Here is a 22,800-nt window from a genome sequence, read left to right as displayed (position 1 = left end):
TATGAATCATTACAAGTCAGGAGTGATGCTGTTCGAATCTGTCATCTTACACAACGTTTTGCAACTCACTTTGTAGTCCATTTGTTCTGAACAGTTGAACACGTAGACCATCATGCCCAGGGCACGTCCAAGATCTTTGGTGGTTTCTGTTTTCCCAGTACCAGCTGGGCCAGCTGGAGCTCCGCTCATGGTGAGATGAAGTGATTGAGTTAAAGTAATGTAACACCTGTAAGCAATGGAAAACACAAACATTACAGTCTAATAAGAGATTTCTGGAAAACATGAGGGGCAGTCCAACATTTTTTCAAAGTTTAAGAAGCCAGAGTCTAGAATGAGGTAGTAACACAGAATATTGATATACCTATGACTTGTTCATGGCAATCAGTCATAATAATATTTTATATCAAATTTATTTTTAGGTTGGTTATTCAAAAACAGAATGTACTGCTTTATAAATCTCATTTTCTAAGAGCTGTGTATTTGAACAAATAACACATGATTTGCAATGCCACTGAATTTCTGGTATTTCTAGGTAAAGACACTAATATGACACTTAGCTCAAACTATTGTTTATAAAAGATAATTCAAAACCTTGGATGATGTATTAAACACTGACTTCATTAAATTACTATGTAATGAATACATTAAGAGATAAGATATATAAATGTGCATATAAACACTGAGCATGGAAATAATATATACCTATTTCAATGCAGAAAGCTAATAAACACAATTTATTATATTGCTTGAGGGATTAATTTTAAATGTGTTGACACATGCATTTAGGTTATAATACTATTTTTGTAGGAATGTTTGAGAGGTTCTTTTTAGAAAAATCATTCAGACAGAATTGTAAAAAATAAAAAGGGGAAACTAACAAATGGCAATAACCTTACATGGGGTTTTGTGGATTTATAAATTATTGTGTTTTACAGTCACTGTATCTAGTGGAAAGACATACAGGTGGAAGTCAGACAACCAAGGTTGGTGTCTACTCTGCTGAGGATCAGGTTTTAATCTTAAATAGGTCTTTGGATGTCAACATGACTTAGTTTTCTCTGCCCATAAAATGAGGCTTACTGTAGGAAAATAAGGAAAGTCAAAGATATGTTGAAAATTTGGAAGCAGTGTGCAAATAGAAACAACTACTTATGAAAATGGTGCTTCTGTAGTTCAAGGCCACCACATGTTTAAGTGTCTCTTACTATGGGTTCACAGTGAAAAGACCCCTGGACTAGGAATACAGCTCTTTCTGTAGTGGAGACTATCCCCTAATATCTTTTCATGTGGTTCCAAGTTTCGTTGGACCTCTGGCTGCCTCTATGCCACAGACTACATTTCCAGGCAGGAGTGGACAAAACCAGTGTGTTATGTGCTGACTTGTTTGCCATGCCTAGGGCACTTCCTTCAAGATGTTTTCTCCTTTTTCATTAGCTGAAACACAAGTGGGCACCATACTTAGCAAGTCAGTCACCTGTCAGTCTTGACTCCTGCATTACTCTCCTCTGGACAGTTACCCAAGTGAGGTATCAGCCTTGGTGTTACTGAAGGCTTGTTTTTTGGGTCTCTCTGCAACAGCAGCTTGGCCAGCAATCCTAACCAGACCACCTCAAATTTGACCTCAGGCAAGTTTTTGAAAGGTATCCTGTGTTAAGCAATTAGTAAATAACCCAAAGAATGAAATTAAAAATGAAATGTATATACTCTCTTCTCCAGCACTGTCAATGCTGTTCAAAGGAATCTTCATCTTCCTTTTAACTTCCAAATAAACCAGTGATATTTGTGATTAAAATAAGCGATCAGTCTTCACATAGTGATAAACTTTAAATGGCTTGTCACTTTCTTCCTTATATCCTGTGTCTTTCTTCCTATCTTCTCCATTTATGGCAGCATGCATACAGTAAGTTCTTAACATCTGCAGTTTTGACTATTCTGAAGTGTTTTGTCAAGCTACAACTTTTAACCTCTGATACTGCAATCAGGGTGTAAAATAATGAACAAGGACTTTTAGTTAGAGACAAGTGAAAGGAAATTGGAGAAAGAGAATTCAGAAACAATACAATATACCAGTGATGAGATTGGTATGTGTGAGGACAAGCACAAAGCAAGTGAGAGAATTCTGCCAACCACCCAGCACCATCATCACAACCTAGCATTTCAGACTTATTGTTGAAACCATCTACTCTTTAGTCCCAAAAAAAATTTAGTGTCATGACAGTGGATAACTGGGAACATCCTTGTGATACTGAAGTGTAACTTATCTTTAGTGAACACCAAGAATTAAATATGCTTTCTCCCACATTTAATTAATTCAGCAGAGGCTGGGAGAAGAATGAAGAATTTCATGGCCGTGCAATATATCCTTGTCTCTGCAACATTCTGACTGTGGATTTATTTATTTGGTATAAATGGCAATGAACTTTTAATAACTCCTTGCTCCCTTATATACTTGAGCCATGCTGCCTCTCTGTCCATCCCTTGAACTGGCAAGCTCCTTCCCACCTTAGAAACTTTGTATTTTCTTTGCTTGTAATGCTGCCCCAGCATGTTTGCATAAGAGATTACTTGTGATCATTTAGGCTCAGTTTAAATATTCTTTCAATCTATAGTAGACTTTCCCTTCAAGACACTTTCTAACATATATTTTTTTCATTCCATATACCACTGCCTAAAATAACTTTACTTCTTCTCTTCATTTCCAGCCAGCCACTCTCACAATATACTCACTTAACTAGAAAGTGAGCTTTGTGACAGCAGGAACTCTTTCTATCACGGGATTTAAGTATTTAGCACCATGTTTTGTAAGTATTGTTGGATCATTTAATGAATGTGTATGTTCTCTTCCCATTCTTCCTTTGTATGTAATCCTTCAAAAATGAATTAACATAGGTAGTTCTTATTATTACACTGCCAATAAAGGGATCTGGGACAGGGGTGGTTATAAACCTTAACATCAGGATGTTAGCCATAGATAGCCAGGAAGAATGGACTCAGTAATCAAAGATGCTGCCTAAAGACACATTTATCTGTTTGTTTGTTTGTTTGTTTTTCTGTATTTGTGTATTATATGGTTTCTAGGATTCTATTTCTCTAATTTGGTTCTTTTGTCTCTAAAGTCAACACTATGTTACTTAATTAGTTCATTTATATACTGCCTTCATATACTTTCCCAATTCATTCATCATTTTCTTCCATTCTTTTCAGGGTCACACCTCTACACCCATGCTTGGGGAATTATTTTGACTTGGTTTTTCCTATCTAACTAACATCTGTAATAGTTACCTGTCTGTCAGAGGAGTGATCACGAGTCGAGGGCTGTTTCCAAGGTATTCGTAGAAGTACTGGAACTGGGCATCACAAATATTAACAAAACAGTGTTTCTGGCTGTCCTCCCACTGGTGACGGAGTTGAGACAGCCAAGCAAAAGCTTGGGGACTGACAACCTAAAATTATCACATGACCCACAAAAGTAATCTGTTAATATAATCAACTCTGCTGGCTCACATTTCATATCTAAAAATTTCACAAAAGGGAAATATCTTCAATACTACTGAAAATTGCAACTGCTTGTAAATAAATGGAATGCTTAATCAGAAATATGTGAGTAATAAAAGTCTTCATTTTAAAACTTTCAGTATAAAATAGTATCAATTTGTCCATGCAATGCTTTTCCCCTTTTTTAAATCACCCCAGGGAATTACATCATTTTTTAAATATTTTACTCATACCACTGAAATCAGATTTAATACCCATATTAAGACAGCACATGATCTGTAATTTTTGAATGTTGGAGATATAAACACACTATTTTCAATAGGTCTATAATGACACTAGTTTGCTTTTAGTAAGGAGATATTCCACTTTGTTTTTTATTAAATCAGAATATTTTTTCATTGCTAATTCCTTCCTATCTTAATTCAACCTAGTCCTCTTGAAATTATAGGTGACCTAGTGTTCCTTGAAGTCACCAAAATTATTAACTACTTATATGTTTGATTCCTAAAGAAGTCTCAATACACTTACAATAATCAGGAATTAGACAAAGTTTTCATCTCTTTTGGCACACAATAAAGGACATATTTTAAATCATAATCCATCCTACTGCAAACAAGTTACCAAACTTATAAAATAGACTAAGATTTATAAGAAGGTGCAAGCTTGCATTCTAAGAGTAGTTACTGACAGCTCATCACCGAAGTGAGAAAGTAAAATAAGTAATGATTTGCAAGGATCAGTTTTGGATTAGCAATTAAAAAGCATTATTCACTAACTGTCCTGAAACTAGTTCAAGAAGTAATTTTAAGTTTATGGCTGACATGAAGAAGCATTTGCTCATACTTTGAGAAAATTAAAATTCACATTGATTTCAATAAACTGAGAACTAGAAATACAGAAAACACTTCATGATACATACATGCATTCAAATCATCTTGCTTTAGTACCACCACTGAGTAAACAAAGGGATTTGGATGAGTAGGTGACAGGCATGTTATATCAATGACATTAAGCACAGAAGCATATTTCTACCATTTGTAAGTACGAACATATTTTGGAAAAAGGGTGAGAAATTTCTCCTTTCACATTAAATGCTGCCAGCACCTGGCATGTGGACTTGTTAAAGAGATAAAGAAGGTTAGCAATACACTAAAGGATTAGAAAATAACTTCTTCAAAGAAATTTATTTAGTCATGAAATGAAAAGAGGTAACCAACACTTCGTTTTCTTTAGAAGGAAAATAATCAAATGACACATACATAGCTCTGATGTAGGCTGGTTACCAGCCACCGAGGTGATCATCAGAGGCAAATGACTAAGATGATGCTGCATTACATTCTTGCATGATCTGGATTGGAGCCTCCTGACTTGGCAAAACCCTTTGGGATATCACTTAGGATAACTCTCACAAGGATATTATCAGCCCAAATCTGACTCACCCAAAGTAAGTATAACTAACTTCTCAGGACTAACTGAAGTATACCAAACAAAACAAAATTTAAAAAATGACTTTCTTGAAAATATTCTTGCTAATAAACATCATCTTTAGAAATCAAGAAAAAAAATGTGAAATTTTCATGAACAACTTGCCTTCTGAGAAATAAGTTTTGCCACCACATCTCTGGCATGGACATCTATGGTACAAATTGTCATGATCTTTTGTCTGTCTCCAGGTAGAAGTTCTCCCAGAAGAAGTGCAATCAGTGCATTCAACTGAGAAATCTAGAAGCAATTTTAAAAAAAAAATCTAAAAATTACAAATAAAGAATCTAACACACATATAGTCAAATATTACTTCCTTTGAGCTAAGAGTCCAAGAGGACAGGCGAACCTGTGGGCAACGACAAAGCCAGAGGTAGAAGCAAGGTTTCCTGGCTACAGAGAACTCACTTTCCACCCTAATGATGATCTAGTCCACAACTCTGCTGGAATAGGAATGAATACAAATCTCAAATCATCAAAGTGGGCTAAGAGCTACAAAAGTGTAGTATGAACTAAATATCAAGTGCATTGTTGTTTTTTGATAAGAGATAGGAATGCTGAGAAAGGCTAAAAATGTCAAATTGAAGAACATCCTCCTTAATTCTTATTCACGTCACTATTTTTGCTAGGTCCATTGATTTCTTAGATCTTTATTTTTCAAACTACCAACTTCTTTTCATAGAATGGGAAGGATTTAAATGGAACAGAATGATATGATATCATTTCTGTGATATTAGAAATGATACCACAAAGTGATAAGAAAAATATTGTGTTATGGTACTAACGGTATTGTTCTGTGAAACTTTCAGACCCAAATTTTTGACAGTGTATATACATGTGTAGATATGATCTGAGAGAAAATATTTCATATTAATTGTGTAAAAGGTATAAAAATACTATCTTTGGTGGCTGTTTTAACACTTATTCACATAAAATATTGAAAGGTTTAGCTGAGGAAAATATTCTGCTTTACTCCAGGGTAGCATACGCTAAAATACCATTTCCTTTCCCCTTTAGTTCTGCAAAAGACAGTCATTTACAAACTGAGTGAGGTGATAAGAGGTGAATATGACAGATCACCAAAGGCTCTCAAACCTTTGTAGTCTACTATCAAAAACAGATTCCCTACAGCACTATTACCACATCCCAAAAACATGAAATCCAGCAGACTTCCCTCAGACTACTTTGTGGCTGAACTAGAGAAGGTTATAGAACTATAGTAAGAATGGAAAAGGCAGGCAGATAAGCTAACATGTATAAGCTATATGTAATGTATATTCTCTACATGAGAATGGACAATGTACAGGCACTAAGTGTATTGCCTATATCATATCATCTAGTCTCCACAACAGGCACAACACAGACTTAGTAACCACATTTACCAGTCAATGGAGAAAGAACTCAAACCCAGACAGTTTGGTTTCAGAGCCTGAACTTTTACTATATGTAAAAGTAGGTCCCCTGTACCAGTCTCCACAAGCTCAACCCACCCATCACCTTTAAGTTGGAGAAATGGCTGCTGGGCAAGTAGCATTCCAGAGAGACTGAAAACCAAGCACAATAAGGAATGCATATAAATAATGACAAGTGTTTTGCTACGGCAAGCACGGAGTACTGTGATGACACACGGCAATAGGCCTTGACTAGTCTAAGGCTCTGAAAGTCATTTTGCGGAAAACCTGTATGTAAGATTGCAGAGAATTTAAGAGCTGGCCATGGGGTGGAGGTGGTATTTAATTACAGGAGTCAGCCTGTATGAAAGTCTAGGATATAGCAGATGACCTTATCAGGCAACTGAAGAAAGTTAGAATGAGGGAAAAAATGGAGAGTTAGATCAGATGCCCAAGGATGCTGCGGAGGAAAGCAAGGGACCAAACATGAGGGCTAGCCCAGCTTATTGAGGAGTCTGAGGACATGAGATGCTATTAAAGAGATTTGGGAGGTGAGTGACAATTAGACAAAAAACGAGTTTAAGTTTTCTTTGGTTATAGTGTGAAGAATGAATTAGAGGAAAGACTAGAGGAAGAAAAACAAGATCGGTGTATGCTACCATCATCCAAGGGAGAGAAGAGTGGCTTGGGCTAGAATATTAACAATGTGATAGAGAAACAAATGAAAAGGGAGATATTGAAGATACTTGGTGGTTGATTCAAATGAAAGAGTTAAAAGGACTTCTAGTATGACCAACTGGTAAAGAGTGTTGTGGGTTTTTGTTTTTCTGAGTTGAGAACACTGGAGAAGTAGATTTGAGAAGAGTGAAAATGTTTTGAATGTTCTAGGTTGAAGCACTTGTCACTCTTCCAGTGGAAAATTCCAAAGTGTTTCTGGCTGTGCTTCAGGAAGAGAGTCTGTGCCAGAGATCAAAGTTGCCAGCATATCAAGGAAAAAAACCCAAAAAACAAAAAATGGAGCAGCCATCAAAGTAGATGAGACTAGCCAGAGACGTGATGTGGTGTGATGAAATAAAAAAAAAAAGGGACATAAAGCCAAAAGACCAGGAATGTTCTAGGAACAGGAAGAGGAGGAAAGAGAATTGAAATATAGACCAAGAAATGAGTGAAAAAGTAAAATTCAAATAAACATGAATATAAAGGAAAAGAGTATTTGAAGCTACCAGGAACAGAAAATAAAAGACTCAAGGTCAGAGGGAAGGGTTGGTTCTCTCAATGGTGGTGGCAGGGCCTCCATTTTGATGGAGCTGTAGTGGCAAAGCAGCTGGAATGGACCCCTCTGTGGAAATGTTAAGATCTGGAGTTCATAATCCTCAACTCAGCAAATTTAAGTGAACATTACAATGCAACTGACGTAGCACTTTTGGGGGTCAGCTACCAGGACTTTCAAATACTTTCCAACTGGACATCAATGCAGAATTTTTTTTTAAAGATTTTATTTATTTTTATACAAGAGATGGGGTACAGGCCAGAGGCACAGCAGGGTGAGAGGATTCACCAGAGCGGGGAGCAGAACAGATGACCGAAATACACTGCTGAGGGGAACAGTGGGCATGACAGGAGAGGTCTGCCATGTGGGAATCTCTCTGGCTGTCCAGGAATTGAACCCATGCTGCAGAGGCTGCGGACAGCTTCACAGCGTTGCAGTCAACCCGCTGCAGCACTGGGGAGGCCCAACATGGAATGTTTGTTTCACAAACATAGTAACAAAAATTTCTATCTTGAAACCCACTAATTTTTAGCATTATCACCTTTAGCATTATCAGAAACAATGGATTTTCATTTCACCTGAAACAAGAAAAATGTCAAAGAATCCCGGTCCCATCCTCGACGCTACTGGGTTTGTGTTGTAGAATTTCAGTTTGCTGCTCTCCTTTCCAATGTTCATTTCCTACTTCTCCTTAATCATATTGCTAAAACCACCAGCACAATATTGAACAATGAATGTCAGAGATAGTGCACGTAATTACCTCATTCTTGACACTAATGGAAATAATTCTAATGTTTCACCATTAAGCATGATTTTCTCTGCAGGTTTCCAGAAGATATTCTTCATCATTAAAAAGCTTCCATCAATGCTTATATTAGAAAAGAAAAAGGTGTAAAATCAATCATCTAAACTCCTATCTTAAACCTCTAAAAAGAGGAGCAAATTAAACTCAAAGCAAGGAAATACTCGAGATGAAGCAGAAATCTGTAAAATATAAATGAAAACCAGAAAATCAAGAGATTTGTTTTTGAGAATATAAATTTTTTTTCTTAAGGAAGCTTAAGAAAGGGCCTCCCTGGTGGTGCAAGGGGTTAAGATACAACCTATGAGGCTGTCCACAGCCACTGCAGCACGAGTTCAATCCCCAGCCAGGGAGCTACCCACATGATGCAGCAGACCTCTCCTGACTTGCCCTCTGCTCCCCTCAGCAGTGTATTTCTGTCCATCCACCTGTTCTTCTCCCCGCTCTGTCTCTGGTGAATCCTCTCACCCCCCCCCCACTTCTGGCCTGTACCAATTCTTGTATGCATAAATAAATAAATCTTTTAAAAAAAAAGTTTAAGAAAAAAAAAGTGGGGTGGACAAAAATCACCAACACCAGGAAAAAGACAGGATCCTCCCTGTGTGGAGATAGATCAACTCACATCAGTAAATTTGAAACCTGGATGTTTGAAAAGTGAGTGGTGTTTAGCCTTTGCTAGTAGCCTGGTCTCTAGCATGACTCCATTCAGCCACTGTGAGTGAAAGCAGTCAAAGGCACAGTCAGCTGTGACCTGCCTCCCACCACCACTCACACCAAGATGATATAAACACCCTGAAAAATACATTTCCACAACTGACTCTGGAAAGGAAAAAAGGCTATGCAGCAGCATATACAGAAAATCAATCTATGATTTTAAAATGTTCCTCAAAGAAAATTCCAGATCCAGATGGCATCACCAGTGATTTCTATCACAAAATATATAAGAATAGAATATTTTCTATTTCCTTTAAAGGAGCATGATCCTGATCCCAAAACCTGGTAGAGATATTTAAGGAAAGGAAATTATAGATAGTCTTTTATGAACATAAATGCACAATTTCTTGAAAAAATATTAGTGAATAGAATGCAGTAAACACACATACACACACCCCCCCACACACACACTCACTCTAAATTGTAACCAAGAGGAATTTATTTCAGAAACGCAAAGTTGGCTTAGCATTAAATAATTCCCTGTAAAGAAGAAAACCACATAAACACCTCAACTGATTTGAAAGAGTTCAAAGCCTTTTCAAGCTAAAAACTTTCAATATATCATAATGGAAGGGATTTTCCTTCATTTGAGAAATGCATAAACAAAAAACCTCCAACTACTATGACACTTAATGGTGAAGCATTAAATTGTTATTCCTTGAACCTGGGGATATCTACTCATCACTTCTAGTAAACACTGTATTGAAGGTTTTAGTCAATTCAGTAATTAAAAAAAAGGACTTGTATTCAAAACAAAGAAACGCTACAGGTAAAATAAAAAGGTAAAGCACCTTACTAAAAAAATCAAAACAGCAAAATATTTGCATATTTCACTATAGAAGATATATGAATTCCAATAAATGCACAAAAAGATTCCCAATACCTTTATACATCAGAGAAAATCTAATCAGAGAAAACTGAACCCCCAATAAGATTATTTCATACCCACCAGATTGGTGCAATTATAAATACTGCCAATACTCAATACTGGCCAATATATGAAGCAACTGGCATTTTGTTACACTGCTGATGAGAGAGTGACAAAGGAGACCTGTTTAGCAGTTTCTTTAATAGTTAAACATATACCTTCCCCATGATCCAGGACTTTCACTTCTTAGACTGGAGAAATGAAAATATTTGTCCACAAAAATACTTGTTGAAGAATGTGGCAAGCAGCCTTAGAAAAAAACAGCCTGGAACTGGAAACCCAAATGTCAACACAACAGAATGGATGAACAAAGTGTGGTATATTTATACAATGGAATACTAATCAATAAAAAACAATGAACTTGGGCCTCCCCGGTGGCGCAGCAGTTGAGCGCTGGGTTGCAAAGCTGCCCGCAGCCTCTGCAGCACCGGTTCGATCCCCGGCTGCTCCTTGGCCACCGGAAGAGGGTCCCACATGGCGCGCAGACCTCTCCTGCCGCCCACTGCTCCCCTCAGCAGTGTATTCCGGTCCTTCTGCCTGCTCTGCTCCCCACTCTGGCTCTGGTGGGTTCTCTCACCCTCCCGCGCTTCTGACTGTACCCAGTGCTTGTATAAATAAATAAATCTTAAAAAAAAAAAAACAATGAACTTCTAGTATATACAACATAGAAGACTCCCATAAATGTTTGTCCAGAAACGCGAAGGGCCTGAGAATTTATTTGCATGCTGAGTTAACCTGCCAAAGATACATGGATGCTGGTAGAAGACACAAAAACTTCTGGGTCACAGATAAAGGATGTTTATTAGTCATAATAATAGCACTGGGTAATTTCAGCATATCAGCAATCACCAGCCCACGAGTTGAGAGTCCCTGACTCCCAACTTTCAAAGAACAATCTAAAAAGAGCCAAAGAATGCTTGCACAACCAGTGAGCTGTTATAGGAAAGGATTTTTGAGTTTGGGGAGCCCAAATCATTTATAATAGATAGTTATCGAGCTTGACATTTGTCCTGGAAATTTTCTTTATTGGATAGTAAGTCAACAAAATCTCCACTTGAGAAAGACACTATATTTTCCAAGGATGTTCACAATGCAAATGTCCTTACAAAGACAGTCTAGAACAAAAAGAGCAGTATCTCCACTTAACAGACAGACATAAATGTGAAACCCACAAAGGATCATCTCGCAACATTGTCAGGTGAAAATTTAGATCAAACGAAAGGATATTCTAGTTGGTGAGATAGGTCAACAGTATTTTCTTTTGTCCTTAATCATTGCCTACATTTTGTACCAAGTTTATTAGAATTTTATAAGAATGAGTAGGAAATCCACTGGACTCTGTTTAGGGAGGTATGTATCTTTATCTTGATTACCATTTCAATTATTTCTGAAGATGGTCTATGAAGGTTAACTCATTTTGAATCAATTTTGAAAAAGGATTCATAGACAATCATCCATGTAATTTGGACTTTCAACTTAATTACTAGTATAAAATTATACATAGTGGGGTGAGCGTTTGTGTGTCTATTCAAAATATTTTTCAAAGAGGTTATGTTTTCTCTCACTATCCCTTTGATGATTTTTGCTTTCTTCTCTGAACTGCAAACCTTGGTCAGTAATTGGTCTGTTCAAAGAACTTCATTCTTGGATTAATGGATCAGATCAGATTCATATGGGAAATATAGATACCAAACCCTTTTTCCTCCTACCTCCATCTGTTATCGTGGAGATTCTGAGTTACTTCAAGATCTGTTCTGCTTCTGTCTCCACAACAGAGGTGGGGAAACTATAAGCTACGAGCCAAACCTGGCTTACCACCTGCCATTTATAAGTGATGTTTTACTGTAACCCAGCCATTCTCATGAATTAAAAGATTGTCTATAGTTTCTTTTCTACTGCAACAGAGATAAGTACTTTATATTGCTTACAAGTACTAAAATATTTACAATCTGTTCCTTCATAGAAAAAGTCCATCCCATACCCTATAGTCAAAACATATACCCAGGTCCTTAGTCCTCAATAAATGTCTCATTTAGTTACTCAGAGCTTTATTTTGGGGGAAAAACATTTCCATTTAATAATCTCTTGGGATATAGAGGGGACAGAACAGGTTCTGTTCTCCATTTTTTGTACACTTAGTCATTATCACTGACCATGCAACCCAAATTTTTATATTTATTGAATCTAATTTTATAATTTCTGTGGAATTTCAAGGAAACAAAATAGGTTTATCATAGTAATAATTCCCTGTTTATGCCTTGAAAATTATTTTCTCTGTTTTAACTCATTATCCTGTTAACTAATTTATAAGCCTTCTCCAAATTACCTGGTCAATATTCCTATGAACAATATGATTTTTTTTCATATACCTTGTTATTCAGTGTAATTTATGACAAGAGGGGAGGGAGAGCAGAGAGTATTGCTCTGCCCATGATTTTGTGGGTCCCTGCTACATTATGAAGAATGAGACCAGATTAAACTTCTCTATAAAGGTGAAAAATATAAAAACATGCTTGTAGCTGCAGGTTTGGCAGGCCTCCTTAATTACTACTTTGAGGACAAGAGAAGACCACTATCAACATTGTGTCCAATTGCTGTTGAAAGAACTTCTCACTCAGTGATTAAAAGTGAGGCCAAAAATTTGGCTCTAAATAACAAAATGAGTCTGTGGTCTCCGTGTGTGTGTGTGTGTGTGTGTGTGTGTGTGTGTGTGTGTGTGTGAATATATACACATGAGTTTTTGTGATGGAGAGGATGATGATAATAAACAAAGCCATATTGCTAATCTTAAATCTAAAGTATTAAGTAATGTCCCAGTACACTAGTTATTAATTTTTTAGAGTTCAAAATGCTATCTTCTTTTTGTTGATTTTTATGCAGCTGAGCAATAAAGGAAAACTTTATCAAACTCCAAGTTTCCAAAATAAAATATCTCTGTTAAGGAAGCCTCAAATGTGAAAAAAATCATTATTTTAGTTATATTTTCAAAAACTCTAGAAAAACAGGAATGTATAGCTAAAGCATGGCATTTTTTCATTTAATCCCAACATTAACTGAAATAGGTCTTGGAGAAAAAGAGTTTAAAACAATTATCTTAGTTTACTTAACTTACTATAATTTGGAAATGAGATCTAAAGAAATTGCTTATTCAGGCAGATCATCAATTATAGCCAATTCTTATCTCAGTTTTAAAATTAAGCCATTTTAAGATGACTGGATCAAGAAGATGTGGTACATATACACCATGGAACATTACTCAGCATTCAAAAAAGATAAACACATGCAATTTGCAGCAACATGGATGGAGCTGGAAGGGATTATGCTCAGCGAAATAAGCCAGAAAGAAAAAGAAAAATACTGGATGGTCTCACTCATAGCTGGAATCTAGAAAACTTAAATAAGGGACCAGGAAAAAGAATAACTATAAGAAAGCAAATAAGGGGGTTGTAATTGTATGGGGAATATAAAAATAAAATTTAAATTAAAAAAATAAAATTAAGCTATTTTAAGGGGACTAAAGTTCATTTTAAAAACTGCCACAGTATTAGCAAGAATAATTTAATTAAAAAAATAAACTCCAGCAGATGGTTGCATCCTTTTTTAAAGAGAAAGCTAAAGGGGTTTCAATTCAGATGCACACACATTGTACATAAAGTACAACTTTAAAAATATTCAAATGTTAGCTCTAATATGCATATTAGTATCAGTCACAAAATTGAAATACTGTATTGAAGACATTTGTTGGCTGGTCTGTCAAACATTTCAATTTGTGTTCATAATTAAGGAGATAAATGCTTTCTTCAAAAGCTACCACTTTGTCTACTTCTCATCCAATGTGAAAAAGCATTATATAACTCTTGAGCAAAGTAGAAAACTTTAAAACTATTTTAAGGGAGAGAAAAACTAAATTGTTAATTAGCTGAACAAGCTAAAGCTGCTGTGATATGAATAACTTTAGCTCTAAGAGTAGTAAAAAAAAAATCAACCCAATGTTGAAGAAAATGGATGCTTCTCATACACTGGTATTTAGAAGGTAAATTTGATCCATCTTCAAAAGGCTTAGAAAAGGCATACTCTGAGATTATGTGATTTGCCCAAGACTACACAGATAATAAATGATGGGAGTGGATTTGAAGGCAAATGGTCTATCTCCAAGCCAGTGATCTTAATTATAATATGCTGCTTTCTAGAAGGAACCTAAATCTTCAGGATTCAGGAAGCTGTATTGTATAATGCTATAATCACTCATCACATGTGTCACCAGGTGGCAATTATTTGCATACCAGTCTTCATTTTCTTAGTAGACTTGTGAGCTCCTTGGGGGGTGGCAGGGGTGGTGGTGGTGGTGTGTGTGTGTGTGTTGTGTGTGTGTGTATACATACATTAAATGTATGTAATATACACATATATCTATATAAACACATGTCTCATATAGATATATATATGAAAAGGCATATGCTTGACCTAGCAATTTTACATCTGAAAATTTATCCTGAATAAAGTAAAATATGTGCAACCTATATGCATATGCATAGCTGCAATATTATTGAGAGCTAAAAAGAAAACCAAAAAAGCCAGTAGTAAGTAATAATAATAATCGTCATCCTACAATATATTGTATTAAACTGAATAAACAAGTTCCTTATTAACACAGGAATTTTATATAAAACAAACTCACACACAAAGTACATAGCCAAACAGGGGAGGTGGAAAGCAAGGGGCATAGAGGAGAGGGCTAGAGGGAGTGAGACTGTGAGTTGCTTCTTGTACCTCAGGGTCAGAGCAGTAGAATGAATAGGCTACTGCTATGGCAGCCTAAAATGGGATTTGGGTAGAGATCCAAACATCTTGAGACTGAGGATTAAACTGCCACATAGAAACAAAACATTTATGTTCACAGTCTCTTAAACTCCCTAAGCAAGGCAGAGAATTGGAATTGAGATGTTGACATAAAGCTAAGATCCTCAAAGCAGTACAGTCAAAAAAAAAGGCTCTAGAAAAATTCTAACCACCAGCTCTGAGAAGCAAGATGAAAGCTTGAAATCTCTTAGGTCCTGAAGAGGAAAAATTCCTCTAAAAAATGATGATTTCAAGTCTGTGATATAAGAAGTTGTGACAAATTGACCCTACTAATGTGATCTGGAAAATCTAAGCTTAGTAATTAACCACAAAATTAATCCAGAAGCCACAAAATCTGTAGATAGTTGGATGGAATATGGAAAAAAACATGCTATAGGAACATCTGCTCAACCCTGAACACATAGAATTCCCGCAGAAAATACAAATCTAGGCCATATTCAGACAGGGAATTCTGTGACCGTCCGGACCTCACAAAAGCTGTGTGTGGAACTGAGAAAGGGCTGTCCCCAGTCAGAGGTGAGCTGAAGGCCCCCACAAGTCAGGCCCCACCTGGAAGTGAGTCAGAGCCCAGAGGGGCATCCAGTGATTTGGAGCCCAGCGGGCGATCCAGCCACCACCAGGGCAGTCTGTGGTACCTTGAGACCCACCTCTGGAATTAAACAAATACAGAAGGAGGAGATTTTCAGGGACAGCGACCATTAACATATCCATAATACCATTGCCCTACTGGACTTCTGGCATAACAGTATTGGACACAACTGAATCACCAGTTCCCAAATCCCAGAAAGAGCACACCAAAGAGATGCTGGGCAGTATCAGCAACACAGTGTCCCAAAGCACAGGACAAACATGCAGAAAGGAGAAGAAAAATTACAAGCAACCAAGCAAGTCCCCAGAGAAGACACACCACAAAAAGAAAATCAAACACCAGATTGCAACATCAGTGACTTAGAAAAACTTATGAGTCTTCCTGATAGAGAATTTAAAATTGCCATGATTAAAAAACTGAAAGAAGTAAAAAATGATATGGGAAAAATAATCAACAATCAGAAGAATGAAATTGAGTCCCTACAGAGGGAAGTGAAAGAAATGCAGGAGATCAAAGGAGTAATGGAGGAGCTAAAGAGCTCTAGAAAAAGCAATGAAAGCTGAATAGATGAAATGGAAGAATGAATAAGTACTAAGACACAAAAATAAAAAGAACCAAAACAGAAAAGGAAAGAGAAGTACAAAGGGTAAAGAAAGAAGAAAGACTTTGGAAACTATCTGACTCCATGAGGAACGGAAATATAAGAGTTATAGGAATCCCAGAAAGAGAGGAGAGAGACATATGACCAGAGAAAATATTCAAGGAAATAATTGATGAGAACTTTCCAAATATGAAGAAGGAGCTGAAAATAGACATGCAAGAAGCAAGAAGACCAAACTTCCATGATGAAAGGAAAAATACAGGAAGACACATAATAGTAAAGCTCCTAAGAATCCCAGACAAGGAAAAAACAATGAAGCTGATAAGAGGGAAGAAACAGATAACATACAAAGGAAAACCAATCAGGCTGACATCAGACTTCTCGGAAGAAACACTACGGGCAAGGAGAGAGTGGAGGGACATAGTCAACCAACTTCAAGGCAACAAATGCCAACCAAGAATACTCTATCCCACAAAGGTTTCCTTCCTCTATGAAGAAAAAATAAGGACCTTCCCAGACAAATGGAAACTCTGGAATTTCATGATGACTAAACTCCCAATCCAAAAAATATAACAAGGAGTCCTAAAGCAAGAGGGATGAATAAGAACAAACCAAGGGCCCTCAAAATTTTTTTTTAAAAAATAAATAAAACCAGCGAAAAGACAAACAAAATGGCAAATACAGATGCTAACATATCAATATTAACTCTAAATGTAAATGGACTAAACTCTTCAATAAAAAGACACAGAGTCGCAGGCTGGATTAAGAAACAAAACCCAACCTTTTACTGTCTCCAGGAAACACATTTAACTATAAAAGATAAAAATAGAGTTAAAGTACAAGGATGGAAAACAATCCTATAAGCAAACAGACCAAAAAAGAAGGCAGGAAGAGATATATCAGATAAAACAGATTTCAAACTCAAAAAGGTAAAAAGAAACCAAGACACTCACTACATTATGATCAAGGGGACAATACATCAAGAAGACATAACACTCATTAATATATATTCACCAAATGAAGGAGCACCAAAATATATCACACAACTATTATCATCTCTGAAAACAGACATCAGAGAAAATACATAGGTAGTAGGAAACTTCAGCACACCACTATCAGCAATGGATAGATCAAGACAAAAAATAAGTAAAGACAATAAAGCTCTAAATAAGGATATCTAGAGCTCATGGGCTTAACAGCTATCTACAGAACACTAAACCCCAAAAAATCTGAGTACACATTTTTCTCAGGTACACACAGATCATTCTCCAGGATCGGTCACATACTGGGACACAAGACAAATATTGACAGATACACCAAGATTGAAATCATACCAACCATCTTCTCTGACCATGAAGGCATCAAACTAGAAATAAACCATAAAAAGAAAGGCAAGGAACCCTCCTACCTCATGGAGATTGAAACCCACACGACTGGAAGACCACTGGACTAATAGGAGATCAAAGAAGTAATTAAAAAATACTTTGAGTTAAATGACAGAGAGGACACCAATTTCCTAAATGTATGGGATGCAAGAAAAGCAGTAATAAGAGGGAAATATATAGCAATACAGGCTCACATCAAAAAATAAGAACTCAAAGAAAAATCATAATCTCACAGCTCAAAGAACTAGAAAAAGAACAACAAAAAACCCCTAAAACCAGAAGAAAGGAAATAATAAAAATCAAAGCAGAAATAAATGAAATAGAAACTAAAAAACAATCCAAAAGATCAATGAAACCAAAAGTTGGTTTTTCAAAAAAATAAATAAAATAGACAACTCCCTAGCCAGGCTCACAAAGGAAAAATGGGAGAAAGCTCAAATAAATAGGATCACAAATGAAAGAAGAGAAATCACAACAGACACAGCAGAAATCAAAAGAATAATCAGAAACTACTATGAACAGTTATATGCAAACAAGTTCAACGATCTAGAAGAGATGGACAAATTCCTACAACTTTGCAATCACCCAAAGTTAAAGAGAAAATAGAATAACTAAACAATTACAAGCAGTGAAATTGAAATGGTAATCAAAACCCTCCCCAAAAACAAAAGCCCAGGACCAGATGGATTTAAAAATGAATTCTACCAAACATTCAGAGACGAATTAGTGCCTATCCTTCATAAACTCTTTCAAAAAATTGAGAAGGAAGGGATAATACCAAACACGTTCTATGAAGCCAACAATACACTAATACCAAAACCGAACAAGGACCACAGAAAAAAGAAAACTACGGGCCAATTGCTCTAATGAACACTGATGCAAAAATCCTCAATAAAATTTTAGCTAACAGAATCCAACAGTATCCACAAGATAATTCACCATGACTAAGTAGGATTTATTCCAGGGACACAAGGATGGTTCAACATCTGAAAATCAATCAATGTAATCCAACATATCAACAAAAAGAAATAATAGAAACCATAAGATAATATGAATAGATGCTGAGAAAGCTTTTGACAAACTACAATACCCATTTATGATAAAGGCCCTTAAAATTCTTGGGATACAAGGAACATACCTCAACATCATAAAGGCCATATTTGACAAGCCCATAGCCAATATCATTCTCAATGGTGAAAAGTTAAAAGCATTTCCATTAAGATCTGGAACAAGACAAGGATGTCCACTCTCACCATTGCTTTTCAATATAATACTGGAATTGCTAGCCAGAGCAATAAGACAAGAGAAAGACATACAAGGAATCCAAATAGGGAAGGAAAAGTTAAACTATCATTATTCACAGATGATATGATAATATACATAGAGAACCCCCAAAAACTCCACAGAAAAACTAATCAAACTAATCAATCAGTTTAGTAAAGTAGCAAGATACAAAATCAACACACAGGGCCTCCCTGGTGGTACAAAGGATTAAGACACAGCACTATGAAGCTGTTTGCAGCCACTGCAGCAGGAGTTTGATCCCTGGCCGGAGAGGTGACCCACATGGTGCAGCAGACCTCTCCTGACTCACCTGCTGCTCCCCTTAACAGTGTATTTCAGTCAATCTGCCTGTTCTGTTCCCCATTCTATCTCTGGTGAATCCTCTCACCTCCCACACCTCTGGCCTGTACCCCAGTTCTTGTATGCATAAATAAATCTTTAAAAATAATAAAAATTAACATGAAAAAATCAGTAGACTTCCTATTCACTAGCAATAAATCTGAAGAAGAAATCAAGAAAATCATTCCTTTTATTATTGAAACAAAAAAATTCAAATACTTGGGAATAAACCTAACAAAAGAGGTAAAGGGCCTATACAAAGAAAACTATAAAACACTGTTAAAAGAAATAGAAGAAGACACAAAGAAATGGAAAGATATCTCCTGCTCATGGATTGGAAGAATTAACATTATCAAAATGGCCATCCTACAAAAAGCAATTTACAGATTCAATGCTATTCCAATAAAAATTTCAATGACATTCTTCGAAGAAATAGAATATTGATGAAATGCATATTGAGCCACCAAAAACCCTGAACAGCCAAAGCTTTCCTGAAAAAAAAAAAAAAAAAAAAAGGGAATGGAGGTATCACCCGCCCAGACTTCAAACTATTTATGGTCAACTAATCTTTGACAAAGGAGCAAAGACTATGCAATGGAGCAAAGAAAGTTTGTTCAACAAATGGTCCTGGGAAAACTGGGTTGCTACATGCAAAAGAATGAAGCTTGACTACTACCTCACACCATACACAAAAACCAACTCAAAATGGATTAAAGAACTAGACATAAGACCTGAAACCATAAAATATATAGAAGGAAATACAGGCAAAACGTTATATGATATACACCTCAGTAACATCTTTAAAGACATATCACCCAAAGCAGTGATACTGAAGGCAAAGATAAACAGCTGGGACTACATCAAATTAAAGAGCTTCTGCACAGCAAAAGAGACAGTAACCAAAACAAAGAGAAACCCCACCGACTGGGAGAAAATTTTTGTACACAACACTAATGATAAAGGACTGATCACAAAAATCTATAAAGAGCTGATGAGACTCAACAAAAACAAAGTAAAAATCCAGTCAAAAAATGGGCAGAAGAGCTAAAAAGAAACCTCTCCAAAGAGGAAATGCAAATGGCCAACAGGCATATGAAAAATGTTCATCACTTGCAATCAGGGAAATGCAAATCAAAACTACCATGAGATACCATCTTACACCAGTGAGAATGGCACATATTAAAAAAACTAGCAACAACAAATGTTGGCGAGGGTGTGGAGTGAAAGGAACCCTCCTGCACTGCTGGTGGGAGTGCAAACTGGTCCAACTACTATGGAAAGCTGTGTGGAGATTCCTCAAACTGCTAAAGATGGAGCTTCCATATGATCCAGCAATTCTACTCCTAGGTATTTACCCAAAGGACACAGAAACATTAATTCAAAAGGGCACCTGCACCCCTATGTTTATAGCAGCACTATTTATAATAGCTGAGTTAAGGAAACAACCCAAATGCCCAAAAATAGATGACTAGATCAAGGAGATTTGGTACATATACCCAATGAAATATTACTTAACAATGAAAAAAAAGATAAACTCATGTGATTTGCAGCAACATGGATGGAGCTAGAAGGGATCATGCTCAGTGAAATAAGCCAGAAAGAAAAAGAAAAATACCGGATGGTCTCACTCATAGCAGGAATTTAGAAAACCTAAAAAAGGAAACAGGAAAAAAACTAATTATAATAAAGTAAAAATCAAAATCAACAAGCAACTATAAACCAGAGACACACTATGGGGGGCGGGGAAGGAGTAGGATCAAAACGAGGGGGGCAGGAATTGTATGGGGACTATAACCAAGAAGACAATGCATACATTGGGAAAAAATGAAAAATGATGGAAAAAAATGTATAAAATATATAAAAAAACCAATAATGTTAACAGTCCTCCCACATTAATCAGTGTTCAATGCAATCCCAATCAAAATGCCATAAGATTTTTTAATAAAGACTGATTCTAAAAATAAAAAAAAAATACAAATCTAGGTCAAGATAACCTTGAAAATAAAATACAACAAATTTATTTTAAACAGAAGAACCAGCTTCAAGAGAACCAGAGTTAGAACAATCCAAATAAAACTATTAAAATATCTTTGAAGCAATAGCATGATAATAAAACCATAATAAAAGATAAGTCATTATAAAACTTTTTTAAAGAATTAAAAAGAAATTTAGGAAAAACATATAGTAACTGAAATTAAATTTTGATGAAATAGGTATGTAAACCTAAGTATTTAGGGATAAAGATTGCTGATATCTACAACTTCCTTTGAAATGAATCATGGCCAATAGGCACATGAAAAAAATGTTCATCATCACTATTTTTAGGGAAATTCAAATGAAAGGAATCCTTGTACACCATTACTGAGGATGTAGACTGGTCCAGCCCCTATGGAGAAAAATAAGGAGGTTTCTCAAAATATTAAAAATAGACCTACCATATGATCCAGCATTTCATTCCTAGGTATGTACCCAAAAGAAGGCAAAAACACGAATTCAAAGAGAAGCAAAGCATGTTCACCTATATTCATTGCAGCACTACTTATAATACCAAATTATAGAAGCAATACTGAGTGCCCAAGGAGAGACGGATCAATGGATTAAGAAGATGTATTATACACATACAATGGACTACCACTCAGCTATAAATAAGATGAAATCTTGCCATTTGTGACAACATCAATGAAACTGGAGGTGTTTATGCTAAGTGAAATAAAGCAGTAATAAGACAAATATTGGATGGTTTCATTCATCTTTGGAATACAAAGAAACAAAAAAAAGGTCAGACAGAGCCAAAACAAGGACAAACCCTAGAAGTCTGAGTATGGAACTAAGACTACCAGAGGGGGAGTGGAGAGGAGTACATTGAATTATGGTGGGGGACTATTTGTGTCTTGGTGACAGGTATGGTGTGGTAACATATAGCTAAAGAGGTATGATCCTATAATTTTGAATCATATAGTTTTATAAACCAATGCTACCTTAATTTAAAAAAATTTAAATGAAGAAAGATGAATCAATGAATCTATGCAGGATTAAGCACATAAGTGATAAAGAATGCAAATTGCAGAATATGAGTGGTAGGTATGCAAATCACTATACAAATCTTTCAACTTTTTTGTATGTTTGAAACATTTTGATAAATTGTTAGGGAAAATCCCATTAATTTGTATCACATTAGAAGCTGTTGTAGTCATTATCATTATTTTTATAACAGCAAATATCTATTTACAATAAGAAACACCCTAAGTGCCCAAGGACAGAGGAGTGGATCAGAAAAATGTGGTTTTCATACATAATGAAAGACTACTCTGTTATAAAAAAGATGAGCTCTTGCCATTTGTAACCATATGGATGGAACTGGAGGGGTTTACACTAAGTGAAACAAGTCAGAGAGAGAAAGACTAATACCAGATGGTTTCACTTACATGTGGAATAGAGAAACAAAACAAAGAATCAGACAAAACCAAACCTATAACAAAACCTTGACATCTGACTAAAACTGCAGCAACCAGAAGAGAGGATGGGGGAGCAGGGGTGTGAAGGCCCCTGTGTAACATGGTACAGGATAATTGGGGCTATGGTGGTAAGCATGGTGTGAAAGCATACATTTGTATATGATTCTACCTAGAACCCCCAAGCAAACACAGTACTATAAACCAA

The 22,800-nt window shown here is 36.1% G+C and overlaps 1 protein-coding gene across 1 annotated transcript in view; it reads right to left on the bottom strand.

The window, feature by feature from the left end:
* Positions 1 to 22,800, bottom strand: part of DNAH11 (dynein axonemal heavy chain 11) — a 304,261-nt gene that overhangs the window by 188,099 nt on the left and 93,362 nt on the right. Inside the window, 3 exon segments of the mRNA XM_037508957.2 lie at positions 70 to 226; positions 3,283 to 3,443; positions 5,086 to 5,217. Of these exon segments, the coding sequence (XP_037364854.1) occupies positions 70 to 226; positions 3,283 to 3,443; positions 5,086 to 5,217 (450 nt within the window).

The sequence above is a fragment of the Talpa occidentalis genome, unplaced genomic scaffold, assembly GCF_014898055.3.
Source record: "Talpa occidentalis isolate TD23 unplaced genomic scaffold, MPIMG_talOcc4v2.1, whole genome shotgun sequence".
NCBI classification, from domain to species: Eukaryota; Metazoa; Chordata; class Mammalia; order Eulipotyphla; family Talpidae; genus Talpa; species Talpa occidentalis.
Note: the sequence above shows the minus strand (reverse complement) of the source record. Positions and strands in the feature narration are given on the sequence as shown.